Below are 17,845 nucleotides of genomic sequence, written 5' to 3' on the forward strand. Positions count from 1 at the left end.
TGCGGTTGTGGCAACGCTGCCGAATATTATAAGTTAAAGCCGGAGCAAGAACAATCCTTGCTGAGTTTTGTTGGTGGTCATGATGTTGTGGCCCTTCTCCCCACAGGGTTCGGGAAAAGTTAGATTTTCCAGCTACGGCAGTTAGCTCCGTGGTGAAGGAGTTGGCTAAGGCAAACGCTAGCGATTGGTTATGGCAGATCAGAGTGGCTCTGGGAAGATCCAATAGTTTTAAACTTCAACAGAGTTCCCGCCTTCAAGGAAGTTAACGCTTGTCAATGGAGTGATCCCAGACCCTCTGTACAAATGAAATGTACGAGGGTCTGTTCGCTGATTGGACCTACAAAAAACGTGTTTCTGAAAACCGACTGATGCACTGAAATTCCAGACCTAGTACAGAAGCAAAATCCAAATTGAGCGGAAGTACGTAGGAGGGCAGAGCCAGGCTAGGAGATTCCTTGTTTTTGTGAACTTACATGGTGAATAAAGCCCCTTCTGATTCTGATTCTAAAGTCAAGTTTGAGAGAATGTTTCTAGTTCAACCACAAGGGGGTGATAAAGTCAAAGAAATGAATTATCTTATACCTTGAACGATCTTTGCCAAATTTGAGATGGACATATTTTTATATTTGATAAAGGTCCAGTTAGACGATTGTTTTAGTTGGAAGTATGATTTGACAGCTGAAAACAGCTGAAAGCTATCTGAACACCTTGCTTTGGACAGCTTGTCTATGCCTAGGCCACTGTCACCTGAAGGCTATAGCCTGCTTTTTTATAAATTTGGAAATCAAATAAAGTAGACAAAACCTATCTGACAAACGTATTTCCAAATAGGGTATCGTGACCAGGCTGCTGGGTCGGACTCGGGTCACTATTTAACCAGCGGTGTAGATCTATTTCTTACACCTATTTATGACGAATTACTGGAATATTGCAAAGCGCCTAACATAGGCCTACACTAGCGTTGACAATCATAGGCCAGTGAACAAAAACGTTCACTTAAGGGTTACCATAAGGGGGGAAAAAGTTCACGTGCTACAACCAAAACTTGAAGAGAGTGGCATCGGGGTTCTTACGACGAGCCTAAAGATTCAGGTAGTTGGACTTCAAAGGAAGATCTTTGTCTAGCTCGTGCTACTGGACGCGCGCAGACATTGGCGTCTCCAAATAGCGGCAGTATATATGCGCATTGAAGGCTACAACTCTGACAGTTAAGCCAGACAACGGGAGGATGAATAGGCACTCAGTTGTCAATGCAACGCCGTGCACTTCTTTAACAAAACTCATGCTTAGAAAACATAATTTGGCGAAGACAATATGTGTGTAATCGCGTTTTGACACTGTTAGGTGCGAAACACAGATGCCAATTTGTAAGAAGCTTTTGGTCTGGATTTGATGCTCGCCTCAAGGCGATTAAGTATGATCTTAATCGGGACATGAAATGAAGTAACTGGAAATAGGTTTTGTAACAATATTGTATTTAGAGAACCTTCCTTTATAGTATTCTCAAAGTCACTTTAGTTAGGGGAAAATCAACATCACCGCACAAGTCGCGAGCGTTTTTGAAAACTGGTGGAGCTTCTCAGTTGAAAGTGTATGGATAGGATGGGTGCGCATGCTTTCCCCAACTAACCGAGGTATTGCCTTTTGGAGAGGGTAAGGTAATTTACAGTTGGTTTTATAATGTTTGTAAATTCACTTGTCCACAATTTAGATTATAGCCAAAGAGATGTTGGGATAATTTGCATGATGCTTTTAAGGTGACCCTGTGGGAACAACATTAATTTGATCATGATAAATATAACGAGTAAGCGATGTGTTAGTATTAACAGTGTTTGTGATGTTCTCGCTCTCCAAGCAGCCAGTGACAGCAATGCATCTGCACGTGCGTCTGCTAGCTCCCAAAAACTCCACTGTGGATTTAAACATTACTCGTCTTTAAAAAGAGTTGAGAGGCTATCGAAGATGAGAACGCTGCAAACATTCCTGTTCCTCTTTCTCCTCCACCAGGTGAGTCATCCATTTCTTAAATGTAAAGGTAGGCTACTGGAAATATGATTTTGCGGTAGACTATAGGGACTTGCTATGTATATAATCAAATTCAAGCTTTTGCTAACCTCAAAGACGGCATTTCAATCGAACTAGCATATGAAAAATGAGCTCCCAAGCAGTTTCTAAATTGAACAACATTTAAGATATTCTATCAAGGAAGAGTTTTGATGTAATCAAACTAACAATTTCTACTTAATTTTAAATATACAGTAACTTTCCAAATACATTATTTTCAAGCCACATAGCTCAAGAATATGAAATGTGATGCATACAAATAGTTGTATTTTGTAATAACTAAATAGTAAATTGTAATAACCATGCAATTATTTAATAGCCATGTAATTATAAACCAAGATGGGGGCCATTGTCATGGTGTTAATCAACACAGAAGTTGCAATTAATGTTCTTAATTGTGCCCTAAATGAAGCATTATATTTCATTTACGTAGCTCTGGACCCCTTTATTACGTTTTTTGTCTGGGACCGGAATAGGGCAGATATGCTACACATGATCCACTATAAATAACTGCATTTTTGTTGAAAATAACATTATGTTAATTTGTAATGTTAAATTTATGTGCAATTTAGAATTTATGACACCTTGTGATTGAAATTATACTCCCAATTCATTCTAAATCCAACCATCATTTGTTAATGGAAGACTCCAATGAATTAATCATTCTTAGTTTTTATTATTATAAAAGAAATGGTTACAAATGAGAATCTAGATTTTCTTTTGATAAATTCCCTGATTCTGCTAATTAACCAGTACATGAACATTGTCAGTGTTAGTGGCATGTGATGATTGTGATGGACCACATTATTTCAAATCATATTTTCACTCAGACTAAGAATACTCAGGTGTTTAAAACAGCTCACTCTTCCATTCTATCACTTTCAAGATCACTTTCAACAGCTAATCATTTAAAAATGTCCTCTTTTAGGCATGAGTGATAAATAGCAACCAACTAGATCCTTTTTCGCAGATGGATTTGAGTACTATTTAACCTCTTGTTGTAATCCCAACTGATCTGTCTTTGAGGGTGAAAGTCAAGTGTTTTAAGAGAGACACCAGAGAGAGACCAGCATCAAAGGAGATCCGACCCTGTGATAAAGACAGTTGTTACTGTGACCCATTGAAACTAGAAGCGCTTTCTCAAAGCTATCTCTCTTTCTTTCTTATAATGTAATGTAGTTGGAGGATGATAAACCCATGTAAATCCTGAGGAAATACTTTTTTATTTACCACAGGATATTGTTCCTCTTAAGATGTAAGCCTTGTGTGACCTACTGTTGTTTTTTTCATTGCATAACTGAAGTATACCAAGCAAGATCCTGTGATTCAAGGAAATTAAATGTCACATTAATCATCATTTTCACATTTTTTGGTTAAAATGTGGCTGGGCTAGTAGGTGGAAAACCTAACAATCTGACCTTCACATTGATATGTTAGATAAATAGAATTCATGAAGTATTCCTGTAGATTAGACGGGTTGTGATTTAAACACTATATCCCCTAGTACTGTGGTGAGGCTTGGTAGCAGGCGGTGTGACTCTGGGGGTCTATGGCAAGGCCTCCATGGGGAGCCTGGCTCCCAGGGGACCGGCCTTTTCCCCAGGCAGCTATGCCTCACTGGGCTTCATCCCAGCAGCCCCCTCTGCATGGCTGGCCACATATTGTCTCCGGTCCACCGTCAACACACGCACACCACACACATTGTACACAAATACGGATACACACACGCACGCATTCACAGACTGGTACAGACACACACACAAACCTTACACACATAGACATAGAGATACTCAAAGACACATAGACACTCACACACAAAGATCATGATTCTTATACTAGAAGTGTGTGCCCTGCATCTGTGCCCTGTACCCTAGGGAAAGATAAGAGGGTCAGGTCTTTCATGGGAGGGACCATTCTTCCTATGACATCTGCAGCTGTCAGCCTAAGAGAACTGACAGCAGAACAATGTACACGGGGACAAAACCCCGCTTGAGTTCTGCTCTCCCCAAATGCTTTCCCTTCACGTTTAGACTGTTGATTTCCGTGTTTCCTGACGCTGGTAATGCAATACAGGCCGGGATTATACCAGCGAGAAGACGGCGACAGAGTCCATTTCTTCCCTGCATCTTACTAGCATCTATCCACAAAGCTGCTGGGCAATATTTTGTCACAACAAAACCATCCATGAAGCCAATGCCAGAGAGCTCAATAGCATGAAACACTGCGTTGTCTCCCCAGGGCTGCAAGAACACAGACACTAATTGTCAGAGGCCCAGACTGAGCAGAGACAAGGGCCGTGCATTAAAGAGGGAGAGTGAGAAGGAATGGAAGCAGAACAGCCTAGCCGTGGGTGAAAAGCCGGCTACTCCACCGCAGTAGCGCTGCAATTGTGATGTGCACTGATTCATGGGAGAAGGCTCTGCAGGGCCGGAGTGGTTCAGCTCTGTTCTGGAAGGAAGCAGTTGATCATTGTGTAATTCAGGAGCTGTATTTGAAGTATCTTCATATATTTAACACCTTATATTAACAAAAAAAATTACACTTCATACATTATATTGGACATTTTTTATCCAAATACAAATCGTGCATATAGTAACTACAGCAGATAATCAAGGATCAGAAGAGCACAGTTCTGACATTATTCAAGTGGTTAGAGGCAAGGAACGGTCCGTATACATGTACATAATATTGTAATACAAAACACAGAATTGTACAATTCATGGAACTCTATTGATCGGTAGCGTTGTAAATATGCTATCCTCGTTATTTTGTTTGTTGCTCAGTTCAAACAGTGTCAGACAGAGACTGCACTGTTTTCTTCAAATCAGAAAAGGGCTCTGGCAAAGACAAGAGTTCGAGACCTGATTTTTTTTAGAAACTTAAATTCCACTCAAATACTGTCTCCAGGGGTCCAGTATGTGTTCCCCTGTTCCTCATGCTCAATTAGCTGTGATTTCATTATTTATTTATTGTATATTTAAATGCAACTTATACTAAAAAACGTGTAATAAAATGTAGAGTGGGGGGGTAGAGAGGGGATTAGAAAAAGCGCTTTAATCTCATGCTTCTGATAATACTGCATGGGCTGATTGATTAGTTTTTCAGGAAGCTTATGTCACAAGAACCTAATCCGTCTTTGGATTGTGCCAGCCTTGTACGGTTTTTCGCTCCGCCACTTTATCATGGCGGCGAATTACAGAGCTGCTGGGCTGTGATAAGGTCCTCGTCTCTTTCACAGACCCCCCTTTCCCTCTGGACAATAAAAACGCTGTTTATATTCTTTAGCCCAGTCTTCACATCAACCCCTCACAGGATTTGCCTTGTAAGAGAGCGAGAGAGGCAGGCAGGAACTTTTAGGGCACCAGAAAAAAGGGGGGAAACGAGGGGAAGAAAGAAAAAAAGAAATTGTGGTGAAATAGCGAGTTTGGCCGGGAAAGGTCTCAGGAAGTGATTAAACGTGGATTTGAGTGAGTTGGTCTGTATAGACAGAAGATGCGCTGGTTTCCAGGAATCATTTTGGAGCTTATTCTCTACTGATGTGTATCTGTGCCCATATTGGGGTCACATTCTGTAGCCAGAGGGCCGGACTGGGTAATCCTTCATAAACAATACTGTCAGTCTGTGACATTTTCAAGCCTCATGTTATGTTTTTTGTCACCGTCTATCAAAGGCAGCTGTTCATTTTCCTGTCTGAAATGTTTAAAATGCAGCAAAACAACTGCTAGACCTGATTATCTGTAAAATGATCAATCGTAATTGTGTGCATTTTCAGTTAATCCATCAATTCCTTTCAACGTGGATCAGATTCCAACCTAAGAGAAAGGTTGACATGATTGAAAGTCATCAAATTGTTGATATATATTGACAGTGTTTTCACTGTTGAGTCAACTGCTTCAATTGAAATCGAGCCACCACGGTATGTAGGCACCCAATGCTCCCTATCTGATCATGTATTCTATGGTCCTGACCTGTTCTCAGCTCTTCTGGAGCCTTGCAGTATTAGTACTCTACCATAGTATCTAGAATCAGTACTGTAGTATTATTACTCTAGCATAGTATTAGTGCTCTACTGTAGTATCAGTGCTGTAGTATCAGTACTCTAGTATCAGTACTCTATTATCGGTACTCTGGTATCAGTACTCTAGTATCAGTACTCTAGTAGTAGTACTTTAGTATCAGTGTTGTTGTATCAGTACTCCAGTATCAGTACTCTCATATCAGTGCTCCAGTATCACTACTCTAGTATCAGTACTGTTGTATCAGTGGTACCTTAGTGTCAATACGCTGGTATTACTACTCTACCATAGCATCAGTACTCTAATATCAGTTCTCTACCCCAGTATCAGTACTCTAGTATCAGTACTCTACCGTAGCATCAGTACTCTAGTATTAGTACTCTAGTATCAGTACTCTGGTAGTTGAATTCTACCATAGTATCAATACTTTTGTATCAATCTCTACTTAGTCCTGTAACACAGGCCCATGGTCCTGTAGCACTAGCCCATAGTTATACGGCACTAGTCCAGAGTCCTGTAAAAGCATCCCATAGGCCAATTTTACAAGTCCAGAGTCCTTTAAGACTAGCCCAGAGTCCTCTAAGACTAGCCCATAGTCTTATAAGACTTGCTGGTGACTATGTGGAAGTTTGTTCCGCTAAAACAGCAGGATGACCTCGAATCTGAGAGGTTTTACAACCCTATAGAACTTTCGCACACGTTTGAGGGCTGAGTAATCAGGACGTGGCCCTCCAGCACCCCTCTGATAGTTAGCTACAGTATTCTCTCTAAACACGACTCCCTCAGACCGTCTCTGGCATGTCTGCACTAATCACCACCTGCTGTTTGGGAAGGGCAATCACAATACATGTCAGGGCTTTGTAAAATGATTGACCTCTTTAATTAAATCTGTATGGCTTTCTTCTACAAGACAAGACGTGGCAGCTTTAGAATAAGCGTTATAAATCTGGCTCTGATTATTCCCTGTGTTTTCGTTTTTCGTCCCTCTGCTGGTTCTTTGAGGCCTTTCTTTCAGCTTGTCATTTTCAGGCCAACAAAGCGCTGTCAGACGCCCTCTGTCTGCATATTTCTTGTGAAGTACCTGTCTTCACTACTGCTGAGAAAAATGGAAGCAATGCCTTTTTCTTCTTCTTATTTTCTGCTTCAAAGCAAGCTGTCTCTCAGACATCCATCAGAGGCTGATCTGCTCTGAGAACAGAAACATTTGCTCTGTCAAATTGAGCTTAACCGTTAGGAACGATCATGTGAGCAGAATCAAGGAGGAACACCTGAAACATTTGAATATGGCGTTGTGTTTACGTTTACGGATCTGAAGAACAAAAAAGAACACAGATTTGCGGTTTCTGAGAAAATGAAAATGACTGTATGAAGTATGACAGGAGTCCGTTCAATGTGTTCCATGCAGCTTATTTAGAAGAACAGACGTTCTCTGTATAAAGTTGTGTGTAACTGTAGACAGCACTCTCTGTAGTCATTAATCATAGAAGAAGAAATCTACAAAGTCTTAGCATCAAGGGTAATTCATCCCATTAATGGTGTACAGTTTTCTGATCCCCCTCCAATCCCCACTATCAGCCACAGTGCTATGCTGGTGTCAGGTGTGAGTGGGTGGAGAAGGTGCTTTGGCCGTGTAAGGGGATTATGAAAGTGATGATGCGTTGAAAGGTAACACCTGCAGGAAAGTGAAGTGTTCAGGGCTTTGCTGCTGTCAGACATGGCAGGAGCTGAGATAACAACAGCATTCCATATTACCTGACGGCTCCGTTCCTCCTGCCTCCTCAGGCCCAGTGCCTGGTTAGCAGCCCAGCGCTGGGTGGGGAAGGGGGTCTCATCATCCACATGTTGAGGTTCACACCTTGCGTTGGCATTGATCCAAGTTAACTGAATCTGGGTTCATCCACAGTTTTCAATATCCAGGCAGAGAATGAATGAGCTGTGATTCTAATAGCAACTGCCAGCTAATCACCATAACATAAGTGCTGAATGGAAATTGAACTCCTCTACAACAGACACAAAACTGAGGCAGAGAGAGGAATAGGAGGGGGCAATGCTTCTTCTGGACCGATGATCAGCTTCACACTTCACAAATCCGCTTTGTCCATCAACACTGTAAAAAAGACTTACCCCACACAGCAATTCAACACCCTCCGTCCACACTGTAAACGTTTGTTTGTGTATGTGGGTGCGTGGATATGATATATAGGTTATACATAGAGTATGAAATGTATAAAATAGCGGTGAGAGTATTTGATGAAATCATGTTCGTGTGGACTCATAAAAAAGATTCATAATCAGATAAAGATCATAGAACACCAAGCTGAGTGTTTTACATGGGCTGGGTTATGTCAATCCGAGCAATGACCTTTGAGCATCCATCAGTACCTACAACCATGTAATCACAAACCCCTGCCATTTAAACACTCATATTTGCGTTCTTAAACACTTAATGATGCATTAAATGAGATTCCGAAGTCCGTGTTAGATCTGTGGCACGAGGGAGCAAGTGACTGACAGTTATGGCGTTTGACATGGCCGTGTGGTGGTGTATCTCACACCCAGATTTAGGTGGTGATGACGGCAGGGATTATTGACAGTAGACATGTTCTACACACATTCCAGACATACACACACAACACACACACAAATAACACACACACTTGAGACACATAAAGCACACACACAACACACACTTACATAAACACACATACTTCACACAGTTACAACACACACATACTCTCACACACACACACAGGCCCCCGAGCTCCATTGTCAGGAAGGGCTGATAGTGTGGATCCACGGCCGGGCTGTGATGCTCCTTGGTGTTGAGGCCGACTGGAGCCGCTCTGTGATTAAGAGTGATGGCTCTGGAGCGGGAGACTGCTGCAGCCATCACACCAGCAATCTATTCTTCAGGAGCGTGTAGACTCAAGCCTTGGGCAGCCTGGGAGCCCCCCTGGGCCCTCTCTCCTGGAACCGGCTCTTTGTGTGAATCATTACAAATGAAATGCCCTGTAACGTTCAGGGAGAGGGAGATGGAGGGCTGAGGCTGGGTGAGAAGAGGGAGAAGAAGCGGGGCAGGAGGGAAGGGAGAAGGCAGGGAAGAGGAGAAGAAGGGCTTCATGTGAATGTCATGTTTAATTCCTGAAAACAAGAAGCTGCTTTTTCTCACCCAAAATGTGTGATCCAGTGTGTGTATATGCATGCATGCATGCTTGTTAGCTGTGTGTTTGTGTGTGTGTATGCTTAAGGCCACTAACTGACCACTGAAGACATTACAATATGTCTGTAGCTCAGGCAGCAAGGCACAGATGACATAGTATGAGGCACAGACACTGAGATGAGACACATCTATTTATACAGGACACATAGTGTTTTACTTGGAAGAAAGGCATTAAGTTAATGAAGCCCCAGAAGAAAATTAGCGGAGAAATGGATTGCACCACAAAAGTGAGTGCAATTTGCACAGATGAATCCATGAAGCACAGTGCACATCGTCAGAAGTGTTCTTCCTGGACCAGTGAGTGGGTTAATTGCCCATTTTGTTTATTATGAGGAAGATGTCTGAGACTATTCTCCCCAGACACGGAACACAGCCTTATGTTCAGGTGAAATTTAGACTGTGGAAAGACAACAATTACATTTATTTTCCAGGCTTTCAAAACAAAGGGAGAGAAAAAAAAGAAAGTAATACTGATGCAAGGTCACTGAAAACCTCAGCAGAAACCTCCCCAAAAACTCAGAGAACAAATCCGTACTAACAAACAGGTGTCATGTTCTCATCAGCTCCAGTTTATTCATCACAGAAGAAAGGCAAGAAGAGAGGGAGAGAGAGACACACACATATACACACACACACAGATCGTGATAAACTGAGGGGGAGAGAGAAACCAAGAGATGGAGAGTGTGAGAAAGAGACAGAGAGAGAGGCAGACAGAAAGAGAGAGAGATGGATAGATAAAGGAATCCGATGCCATCGACACTATCCAGCTCGCTTGCGAGGCCCGGGGCGGGGAACCCATCACTGTGGAACACTGTGTCGCCGCATCGCAAAACACCATTCTGAACGGCTGCCTCGCTAGATGACACAACCCGCCAGATGCCTCTGAGTTCTTAATAACTTTCTAGAGGCTACTTCTGGTCACCGTGGCAATTACCTTTATGTCAGGGCTCTAAAAGATATGTCTCCCCGAGGGAGTCCAGATAGTGTGCTCCGTAATGCTCATTACAGACCGACGACTGAGCTGATTCATCTTGACCATTGTGTGGCGGCTATCGCTTTCTCAGACGTTCCTCCAACCCAGACCTTCTCTGGACATTATCCAGAGACACACGGCACATGGTAGAATGATTCAATCAAAGGTGGGCTGTAATCTACTTCACGCTAAGTACATGTAGGGTGGCTGTTGTCCGTGTCTGCTGTTCGTTTGGTGCATACTTAATGCACGTCTCACCTGCGTAGCATTTTCAAACGTGCATACATACACATACAAAACTGGAGTATATAGAGTCCTTTACATTTACATTTAAGGATTCTTGTACACTCAGCAGATACGTGTCAACACAGCTGTTGTCTTGACAGAGCACACCTGCATGAAGCCATGCCTGCTGAAATGTGGGTCTGCTCTGTTCTAGCCACCGTGGTTAGTATAGTCCACTTTACTACACAAGGTTAGAGCTTTAAGGATATCTGAACAAAGTCGTTTGGAGAGAGTAAAACCATAATTTGAGGCATTTCCCTGTTTGCAGATAATCATTCTGCCTTGAACACTTGAATAATGTCTGAGGTTTCCAACGTAATAAGTCTGGGACTATTATCATACTACTGTCTTGTTTTAAGCCAAGTTGCCCTGAAACGCCTTCAGCAAAGCAGCTGCGATTAAGAAATCTTAATTAAGATTTTGTGAATTATCCTTCATTAGACCTTGCCTGCCATTCTTGTTCATATCCCTTTTCGTAGTAGAACCCAGCACTTATTTCTTCAGTTTGAATGTTCTCAGAATCAGAATCAGAATTCGGTTTATTCGCCATGTATGTTATACAAACACGGAATTTACTGTGGCAGGGAGGTGCAAAGCACTAAACATATACCGATCTTAAATTAAGTAAAAGTACAAAAGTTTAACTATTTCTAAGAACTAAACAATCTAAGAATACAACAATTTAAATATAAAATAAAATATATATAAAAATAAGAATAATGAGCAGCGTGAATGGTCAACATAGTGCAATCAGATACTGAGATAAAGTGGATTATGCATACTGAATTGCCATTAGATGGACTTATAATAGTTAAATAAGTGAATGAATGTCAATGGGAGTCCTTGGCCTTGTTGAAGAGGCCAGTAGCAGATGGAAAGAAACTGTTCCTATGGCGTGAGGTTTTGGTCCTGATGGACCGCAGCCTTCTGCCAGAGGGGAGTAGCTGGAACAGGGAGTGACCAGGGTGGGAGGCCACAATCTTCCTCGCACGCCTCAGGGTCCTCGAGGTGTGCAGGTCCTCGAGGGTAGGCAGATTGCAGCCGATCACCTTCTCAGCAGTGCGGATGATACGCTGCAGTCTGCTCTTGTCCTTGGCAGTGGCAGCAGCGTACCAGACGGTGATGGAAGAGGTGAGGATGGACTCAATGATGGCTGTGTAGAAGTGCACCATCATTGTCTTTGGCAGGTTGAGTTTCTTCAGCTGCCGTAGGAAGTACATCCTCTGTTGTGCTTTTTTGGTGAGGGAGCTAATGTTCAGTTCCCACTTGAGGTCCTGGGAGAGGATGGTGCCCAGGAAGCGGAAGGACTCCACAGTGTTGACTGGGGAGTCGCACAGGGTGATGGGGGTGAGTGGGGCTGTATTCTTCCTGAAGTCCACAACCATCTCCACTGTCTTAAGAGCATTGAGCTCCAAGTTGTTCTGGCTACACCAGGTCACCAGGTTGTCAGCTTCCCACCTATAGTCAGACTCATCCCCGTCAGAGATGAGCCCAATGAGCCTAAGCGAACAGCCTTTCACACAAACACTTTAGCACACACAAAGATGCACAGACGTACAAACAACCAATTGTGTATGTTTGTTTGAGAGAGAGTGAGAGGGAGAAATGGAGAGGAGAGAGAGAAGTAGAGAGGGAGACAAATAGAGAGAGGGAGATAGTGTCAGACCCAGGCTTTCATGTTCTAAGTGTTTGGTTTCTCTCAAGGCATTTAAGTACTTGATATCCTCCTCATGATCCCCAGTGTTGTCACTGCAATTTACCCAGTTGCAGATCATACTTAACTCCTTCCTCATTTCCATTCTAATCATCTGGTAGAAACATCACCTGACGTTTTAGCTGGAAGTGTGAGATACACATCCTTGTTTCGGTTTTGAAATCACCCGGTATGAGGTTCAAAATGAGAAACGGAAATATAGGTGATATTATAATCCCTTAAGAGTGCGCTCTTCTGCAGTAAGACACTGAATAAATGTTCTTTTCATACTGAGGTTGGTGGAGGATCTGGAGTCACACTGACTAAATTCAAAATAACATAAAAGAATAGAAAACAATTTTCCACCCAGATGGGAATTGTCCTTTGGCGGTCATGGCAGACTACACAGATAATATACTTAGTATATACATAAAAACATCAACATGTACACTGGCCCAACCCTTTATGCCATAAGTCTGACAATTTATTCTCTAAACCAAAACCACGAGCCAAATCACACATGTGAACAAGAAGTCGCTTATATTCGTCGATTAAATGCCTTTGAATTAGATGAGCTACAAAGGGACATTATCACATTATGTGTTCTCAGTCAATCATGTTTTCGTCGACGTCCTGTCTTAATTAGGCACAGTGATGCCTGATGGATGGAAACAGCTCTCCACGCGTGGGAGACACATCGATTTCACATTACACGTGGCGGAGCTCCCAAACTGCCATGCTATTAAACCCTGTCAGCCCCATTAAGGTGCGTCAGGCGCAGACGGACTGTTGAGGAAGGCACACAGCAGCAGTCTGGTAACAAGTGACTTTACAATATAACACACAGTTTTAATAATTTAATGTTTAACAACGAAGAGGCTTGTGTTCTACATAATAAGCTGATAGGTACAGTAGGTTATTATGTTGCTACGCAACAATCAACAAACTCTGGAACAGGGCGGGGGGGGCGGGGGGGGCTGGTTTGTTAGCTGTGCACACATGTGCTTCAATTAAGCTTACAGCGAGAATTATAATTAGGTTGGAAATACTGGGAAGCTGCTTTGGAAGATTTCAAACAGCTCCTGTTCAGAGCTTCCTCCATCTGTCTCTCTCAGTGATCCCTACAACCAGGCCTGGGGAATGCAGGCACAGCTAATTACCAATAAAACGACCTCAGCTTATTACCGTGAGTTATTAAAGCTTTATCTGAAGTGGACCACGGACGCCCCCTGGCTCCAAAAGGGTTGGGAGGTACAAGGGATCAGTGTTGTGTCTGGATTACTGCTTCCTCCTTTGAAACTTTCAAAGTTCACATCCTGCATTGTTCCGTTTGATGCTGGGACGTCTCAGTATGTCTGGTGTGGGCTCCTTGTCTGTGATGGGGGGTCATTGGTAAACTGTCACATTGTCCGTTGGATTGAAGAAACGAGTGTCTGGATGAATAGACGGCTGTAGACGGGTGTTGATGCGAGGGTTTCCTTCCCTCCCCCCTTCATCTTAATACAGTGTCATTATGTTCTGTTGTTTGTTTTGTCTTCAGTTCATTTAAACCACATGAATATTCATTTCGATTAACAAATCGCTACTAGGAGCTGCAGGATGCAGTGTGTTAATGTATGAGAGGAGTTCACCCGTTTGCAGTTCAGGTTGCCTAACCACCCCTTGTGTTGTGTTGCTCTCTGCCCCCTCCCAAGGTGAGCTGCAGGAGGAGGCCGGCTGGCCAGACAGAGGTGATGGGATGGGGGGAAGGGGAGAACCAACAGAAGTTCTCTCCCACAGGGGCCAGCCCGCGCGTCCTGAACCCCCTGCGACTGTTCTCCAAGGGCCCCGCCGGGCTGCACAGCAGCGCCAGGGACATGGCATACGTGGAGAGCATGGAGGACTTCTGGGACTGGTTATCTAACCAGACAGATGTCCAGGCGGCGCAGGCCAGAACTAAACGCAGGCCCATCGTGAAGACAGGGAAATTCAAAAAGATGTTCGGCTGGGGCGACTTCCACTCCAACATCAAGACGGTGAAGCTCAACCTGCTGATCACAGGGAAAATTGTGGATCACGGGAACGGCACCTTCAGCGTATACTTTCGCCACAACTCCACGGGGCTGGGGAACGTGTCTGTCAGCCTGGTCCCGCCCTCCAAGGTGGTGGAGTTCGAGGTGGCTCAGCAGTCCACGCTGGAGACCAAAGACTCCAAAGCTTTCAACTGTCGCATCGAATACGAAAAGACGGACCGGAACAAGAAGACAGCGCTGTGCAGCTTCGACCCGTCCAAGGTGTGCTACCAGGAGCAGACCCAGAGCCACGTCTCCTGGCTCTGCTCCAAGCCCTTCAAAGTAATTTGCATCTACATCGCCTTTTACAGTGTTGACTACAAACTGGTTCAGAAGGTGTGCCCTGACTACAACTACCACAGCGACACACCGTACTCCTCCACCGGCTGACAGAGCTAGCGGTCTGCACCATGTGCCTGGATCTACCCTAGCGTTCAACCCTAACCCAGACCTGACCCTCGCCCTGACCCCGAACCCGGAGACTCTTGAGTAAATCCGAGATTGTTGTATCCACACATTTCCGTTCTGATAGGCCAGGTGAAATGTTGCTTGTATTCAATCAAACTTGGATGTACTCAAGTATTCGAGGGAGGGGGGGGGTCAAAGGGGAAGGTTTGGGATTCATCCTCAGTATGGTAAACCCTGGTTGACCCCTCCAGCTCCTGTTTGTACCTTGGTAGCGTCTTCTTCATTGTCATCATTGTTGACATCATCACTTAAATCACGATTATCCCTATGCATCCTCATTCATTATCCCCATCCTCATTCATTGTCAAACTCTTCCTCATCATCCCCATCAGTATCCTCATCATCATCCTTGTCTTTGTCACCATGTGTTCTTTGGAGAGCACTGGTAATTATGCTGCATTCCAGATGTGTGTTAAAAGGCTAGGACGTCGGCCTCATAACACATGAACCACCTTGTTGGGTTACAGTGGATCTGTACAACAATCTGGACATTGAGTGGTTTCCCCAGTTTCATCAAAAGAAGAAATAAGAACGTTAAGAAGAATTTCAAGTTAAACTTTTAGGGATTTCTTTTGGCAACATTCCTGATTTCTCCAAAAACAGTAATGTGAGGAATGACATTTGTTTGCAATACAAGGCTGGGAAGCCAGTTTAAAATGTTCCCCCTAGATTCACTCAGGATTTACGAGCCAACACACATCCTCATCTCACATCTGTCAGCAATCTGGCTACCTACGTGAGAGACACAAAAAAACATTACTGGTTTGTTATTGTGTACATAGCATCCCAAAACATCTGAGACAACCATTCATACATAATTAAGTCTGCACTTCAGCCAACATTCTGAATGCCTCATTCTGAATTGCATTATTGACAGTGAACAAAGAATGTTCATATTGGAATGAAACTGGTGTAAATGTGGATGTTCCAGTTGAGAGGACAGAGCTGCTGGACAGGTGGGTTTACTGGATCTGGCAGCCAGTTAACAGCTCTTAGTCATGGTCCTGCCACCAAGCCTGACACCGCCTGGCTTTAATTGACTTTAATTACAGCAGAACATTTCCATTTAGTCATCCTGGCCGACCAGACCAAATGAAAAAAAAAATTATGTGTTCTGTTTCTCCTGTGGAATGGTTTCACTTGAGGTTGAAATATGGATGGAATTCACTGTTATTTTTCAACCCTGTATGGATGTTTCACAAGTACCGGTTGCTTCATAGTTTTTTAATGTATTTACTGGGTAGCATAAAGCCATAAAAATAGATATTGAATTATTGGGCTGGTCAGGCTTGTATGGGTTATATGAAATACAGCACACACACAAGACATGTCATCAGACATAGATATCCAAAAAGGGGATTGGCTAGGGAATGCTCCATTGACCAAATGTATGTCAATCTTGTGAGAAGTGACTGAGCAAGATTGTTGTTTGCAGTCTCTGATGTGTTTCTTGAAACTTGTATGATACTCTACTGTTGTAGAAGCGTCTAGATTTGTGAGACAACAACAGTATGAAAGACTGGAGTTGAGTGTTGATGTTTTAGTTCCTCTCCATTGTGCAATGCAAAATGTGTTATGTGTAATTACTGGTAATTAACTAAACTGTGTTTACTAATGGCTTATAAGTAAAAAATGATGTCAGTTTTTGTTATAATTTTCCAGAGAAATACACCTGTAGATATCAATCTATATCGTTATCTATAAGTTTGGTGTTTGGTAGAGGTATGTTAAATGTATTAATTGAAAATTAGAAATTCAATTAGAATTTATTTTTTGTAAACCTTGCAATGCTCCGAGCTGTGTTCATTTCCTGCTTGCTTCATAATTTTTTATAGTTGTCAATAGTGTAAGTAAAGTGTTCATTTGAGTATATAATTGAATAGGGATTTATTTTATCAATATGAAGTTGTTTGTAAACATTTATTTAGGTTTTTATGACATTAAAATTTATTTGAATTGGGCACACAGAAGGAGGTCAACTTGATTATTTGCTGACCTTCTTTCTCTTCATCTAAACTCTAAAGGAGTCAGTGGGAGAACCAGACATTTTCAAAAGATGCATTTCAGCATGGTGTTCTAATTCTCTCTGAATCCTTGTTGGCAGGGCAAGGGCACAGAGGAAGTACTATGTACCCCAGGGAACTAATCCATCCTGCGGTGGCCGTCAGGGAAAACCCTGCTTTCCTTCTCCACCATCAGTCTTATCAGATCGCAAAGACATGCATCTTCACACTCACAGCGAGCCTCGGCCAGGCCTGCAGCATACAACACAATCTCAGCAGAACACAAAGCCGCCTCACTGGTGCAACACTAGTATCATAACCCATTTCACCAAATGTCCTTTTTTATCTTACAGGACGTAGTCTTATGATCTGATGCCAAAACACCAGGAGGATCCTGATCACTCCATCCCTCTGGGACATTAGTCTCTGTCCCTCGGCAGATCACTGTCACAGAGCCCTTTCCTCAACAGGACACATCAAGGGTTGTAAGAGATACACACATACAGTAAATACACACACATACATCCAAGCAGTGAAGAAATCCTACAGGAGCATCTCTTCTACTGCAGAATACCTCATGGTCTAGAGGATTTTTTATGTAGGAGCTGCCACCCTGGTCTCTGTTTCACTCTGGTTTAAGACCAGGGAAGGAGAATTGGAGCAGAGAAGTTGTGGGGCCTGACCCTTACCCTACAGCAGAGATGGTGTCTACAGCTCTTTGGAATCACAGAGAAGGGGCGGGCTCACAGCTGCATGCTGACACTACAAATGAAGACGTCCTCACTGCAGCCAATCAGACTGCTCTAAGGCTCCGCTTTAATTAGCCGCTGCGCAGTATCTACTGAGTAAGATACTAGGGAGGCTTTGGTGCGAACGATTACAGCTCTCCTACCTTTTCACACACACACTTCATATTTTTTGACCTTGTGATTGTTTTAACAGCGAGTTTAAAGTACAAGCACACCTGAGTTTGAGTGGACCTATAAAAATGGTTTTCCTTGTATTACATATGAAGAAAATAATACAAAGCTGAAGAAACTACAATGATCGCTTAGATTACGGTCTCAATAAC

At 43.1% G+C, this 17,845-nt stretch overlaps 1 protein-coding gene across 3 annotated transcripts; it reads left to right on the forward strand.

Annotated features, from left to right (window-relative positions):
* Positions 1 to 1,374: 1,374 nt before the first annotated feature.
* On the forward strand, positions 1,375 to 16,731 carry nxph2a (neurexophilin 2a). Of its 3 annotated transcripts, none has more exons than XM_062457311.1 (3): positions 1,375 to 1,658; positions 1,856 to 2,007; positions 13,946 to 16,731. In XM_062457311.1, the coding sequence occupies exons 2-3, from the start codon at positions 1,963 to 1,965 to the stop codon at positions 14,690 to 14,692; spliced, it is 792 nt and encodes a 263-aa protein (XP_062313295.1). In that variant the 5' UTR covers positions 1,375 to 1,658; positions 1,856 to 1,962; the 3' UTR covers positions 14,693 to 16,731. The 3 variants fall into 3 exon arrangements, with proteins under 3 accessions (XP_062313295.1, XP_062313293.1, XP_062313294.1); XM_062457309.1 differs by having other exon boundaries at positions 1,375 to 1,653; XM_062457310.1 differs by having other exon boundaries at positions 1,375 to 1,653; positions 1,859 to 2,007.
* The last annotated feature ends 1,114 nt before the right edge of the window (positions 16,732 to 17,845 follow it).

The sequence above is a fragment of the Osmerus eperlanus genome, chromosome 3 (genome assembly GCF_963692335.1).
Source record: "Osmerus eperlanus chromosome 3, fOsmEpe2.1, whole genome shotgun sequence".
Lineage (NCBI taxonomy): Eukaryota > Metazoa > Chordata > Actinopteri > Osmeriformes > Osmeridae > Osmerus > Osmerus eperlanus.

Coding starts and splice junctions, on each gene's coding strand:
- nxph2a (XM_062457311.1), top strand. CDS start 1,963: ATGAGAACGCTGCAAACATTCCTGTTCCTCTTTCTCCTCCACCAG. Junction 2,008..13,945: donor TCCTCTTTCTCCTCCACCAG/GTGAGTCATCCA, acceptor CCCCCTCCCAAG/GTGAGCTGCAGGAGGAGGCC.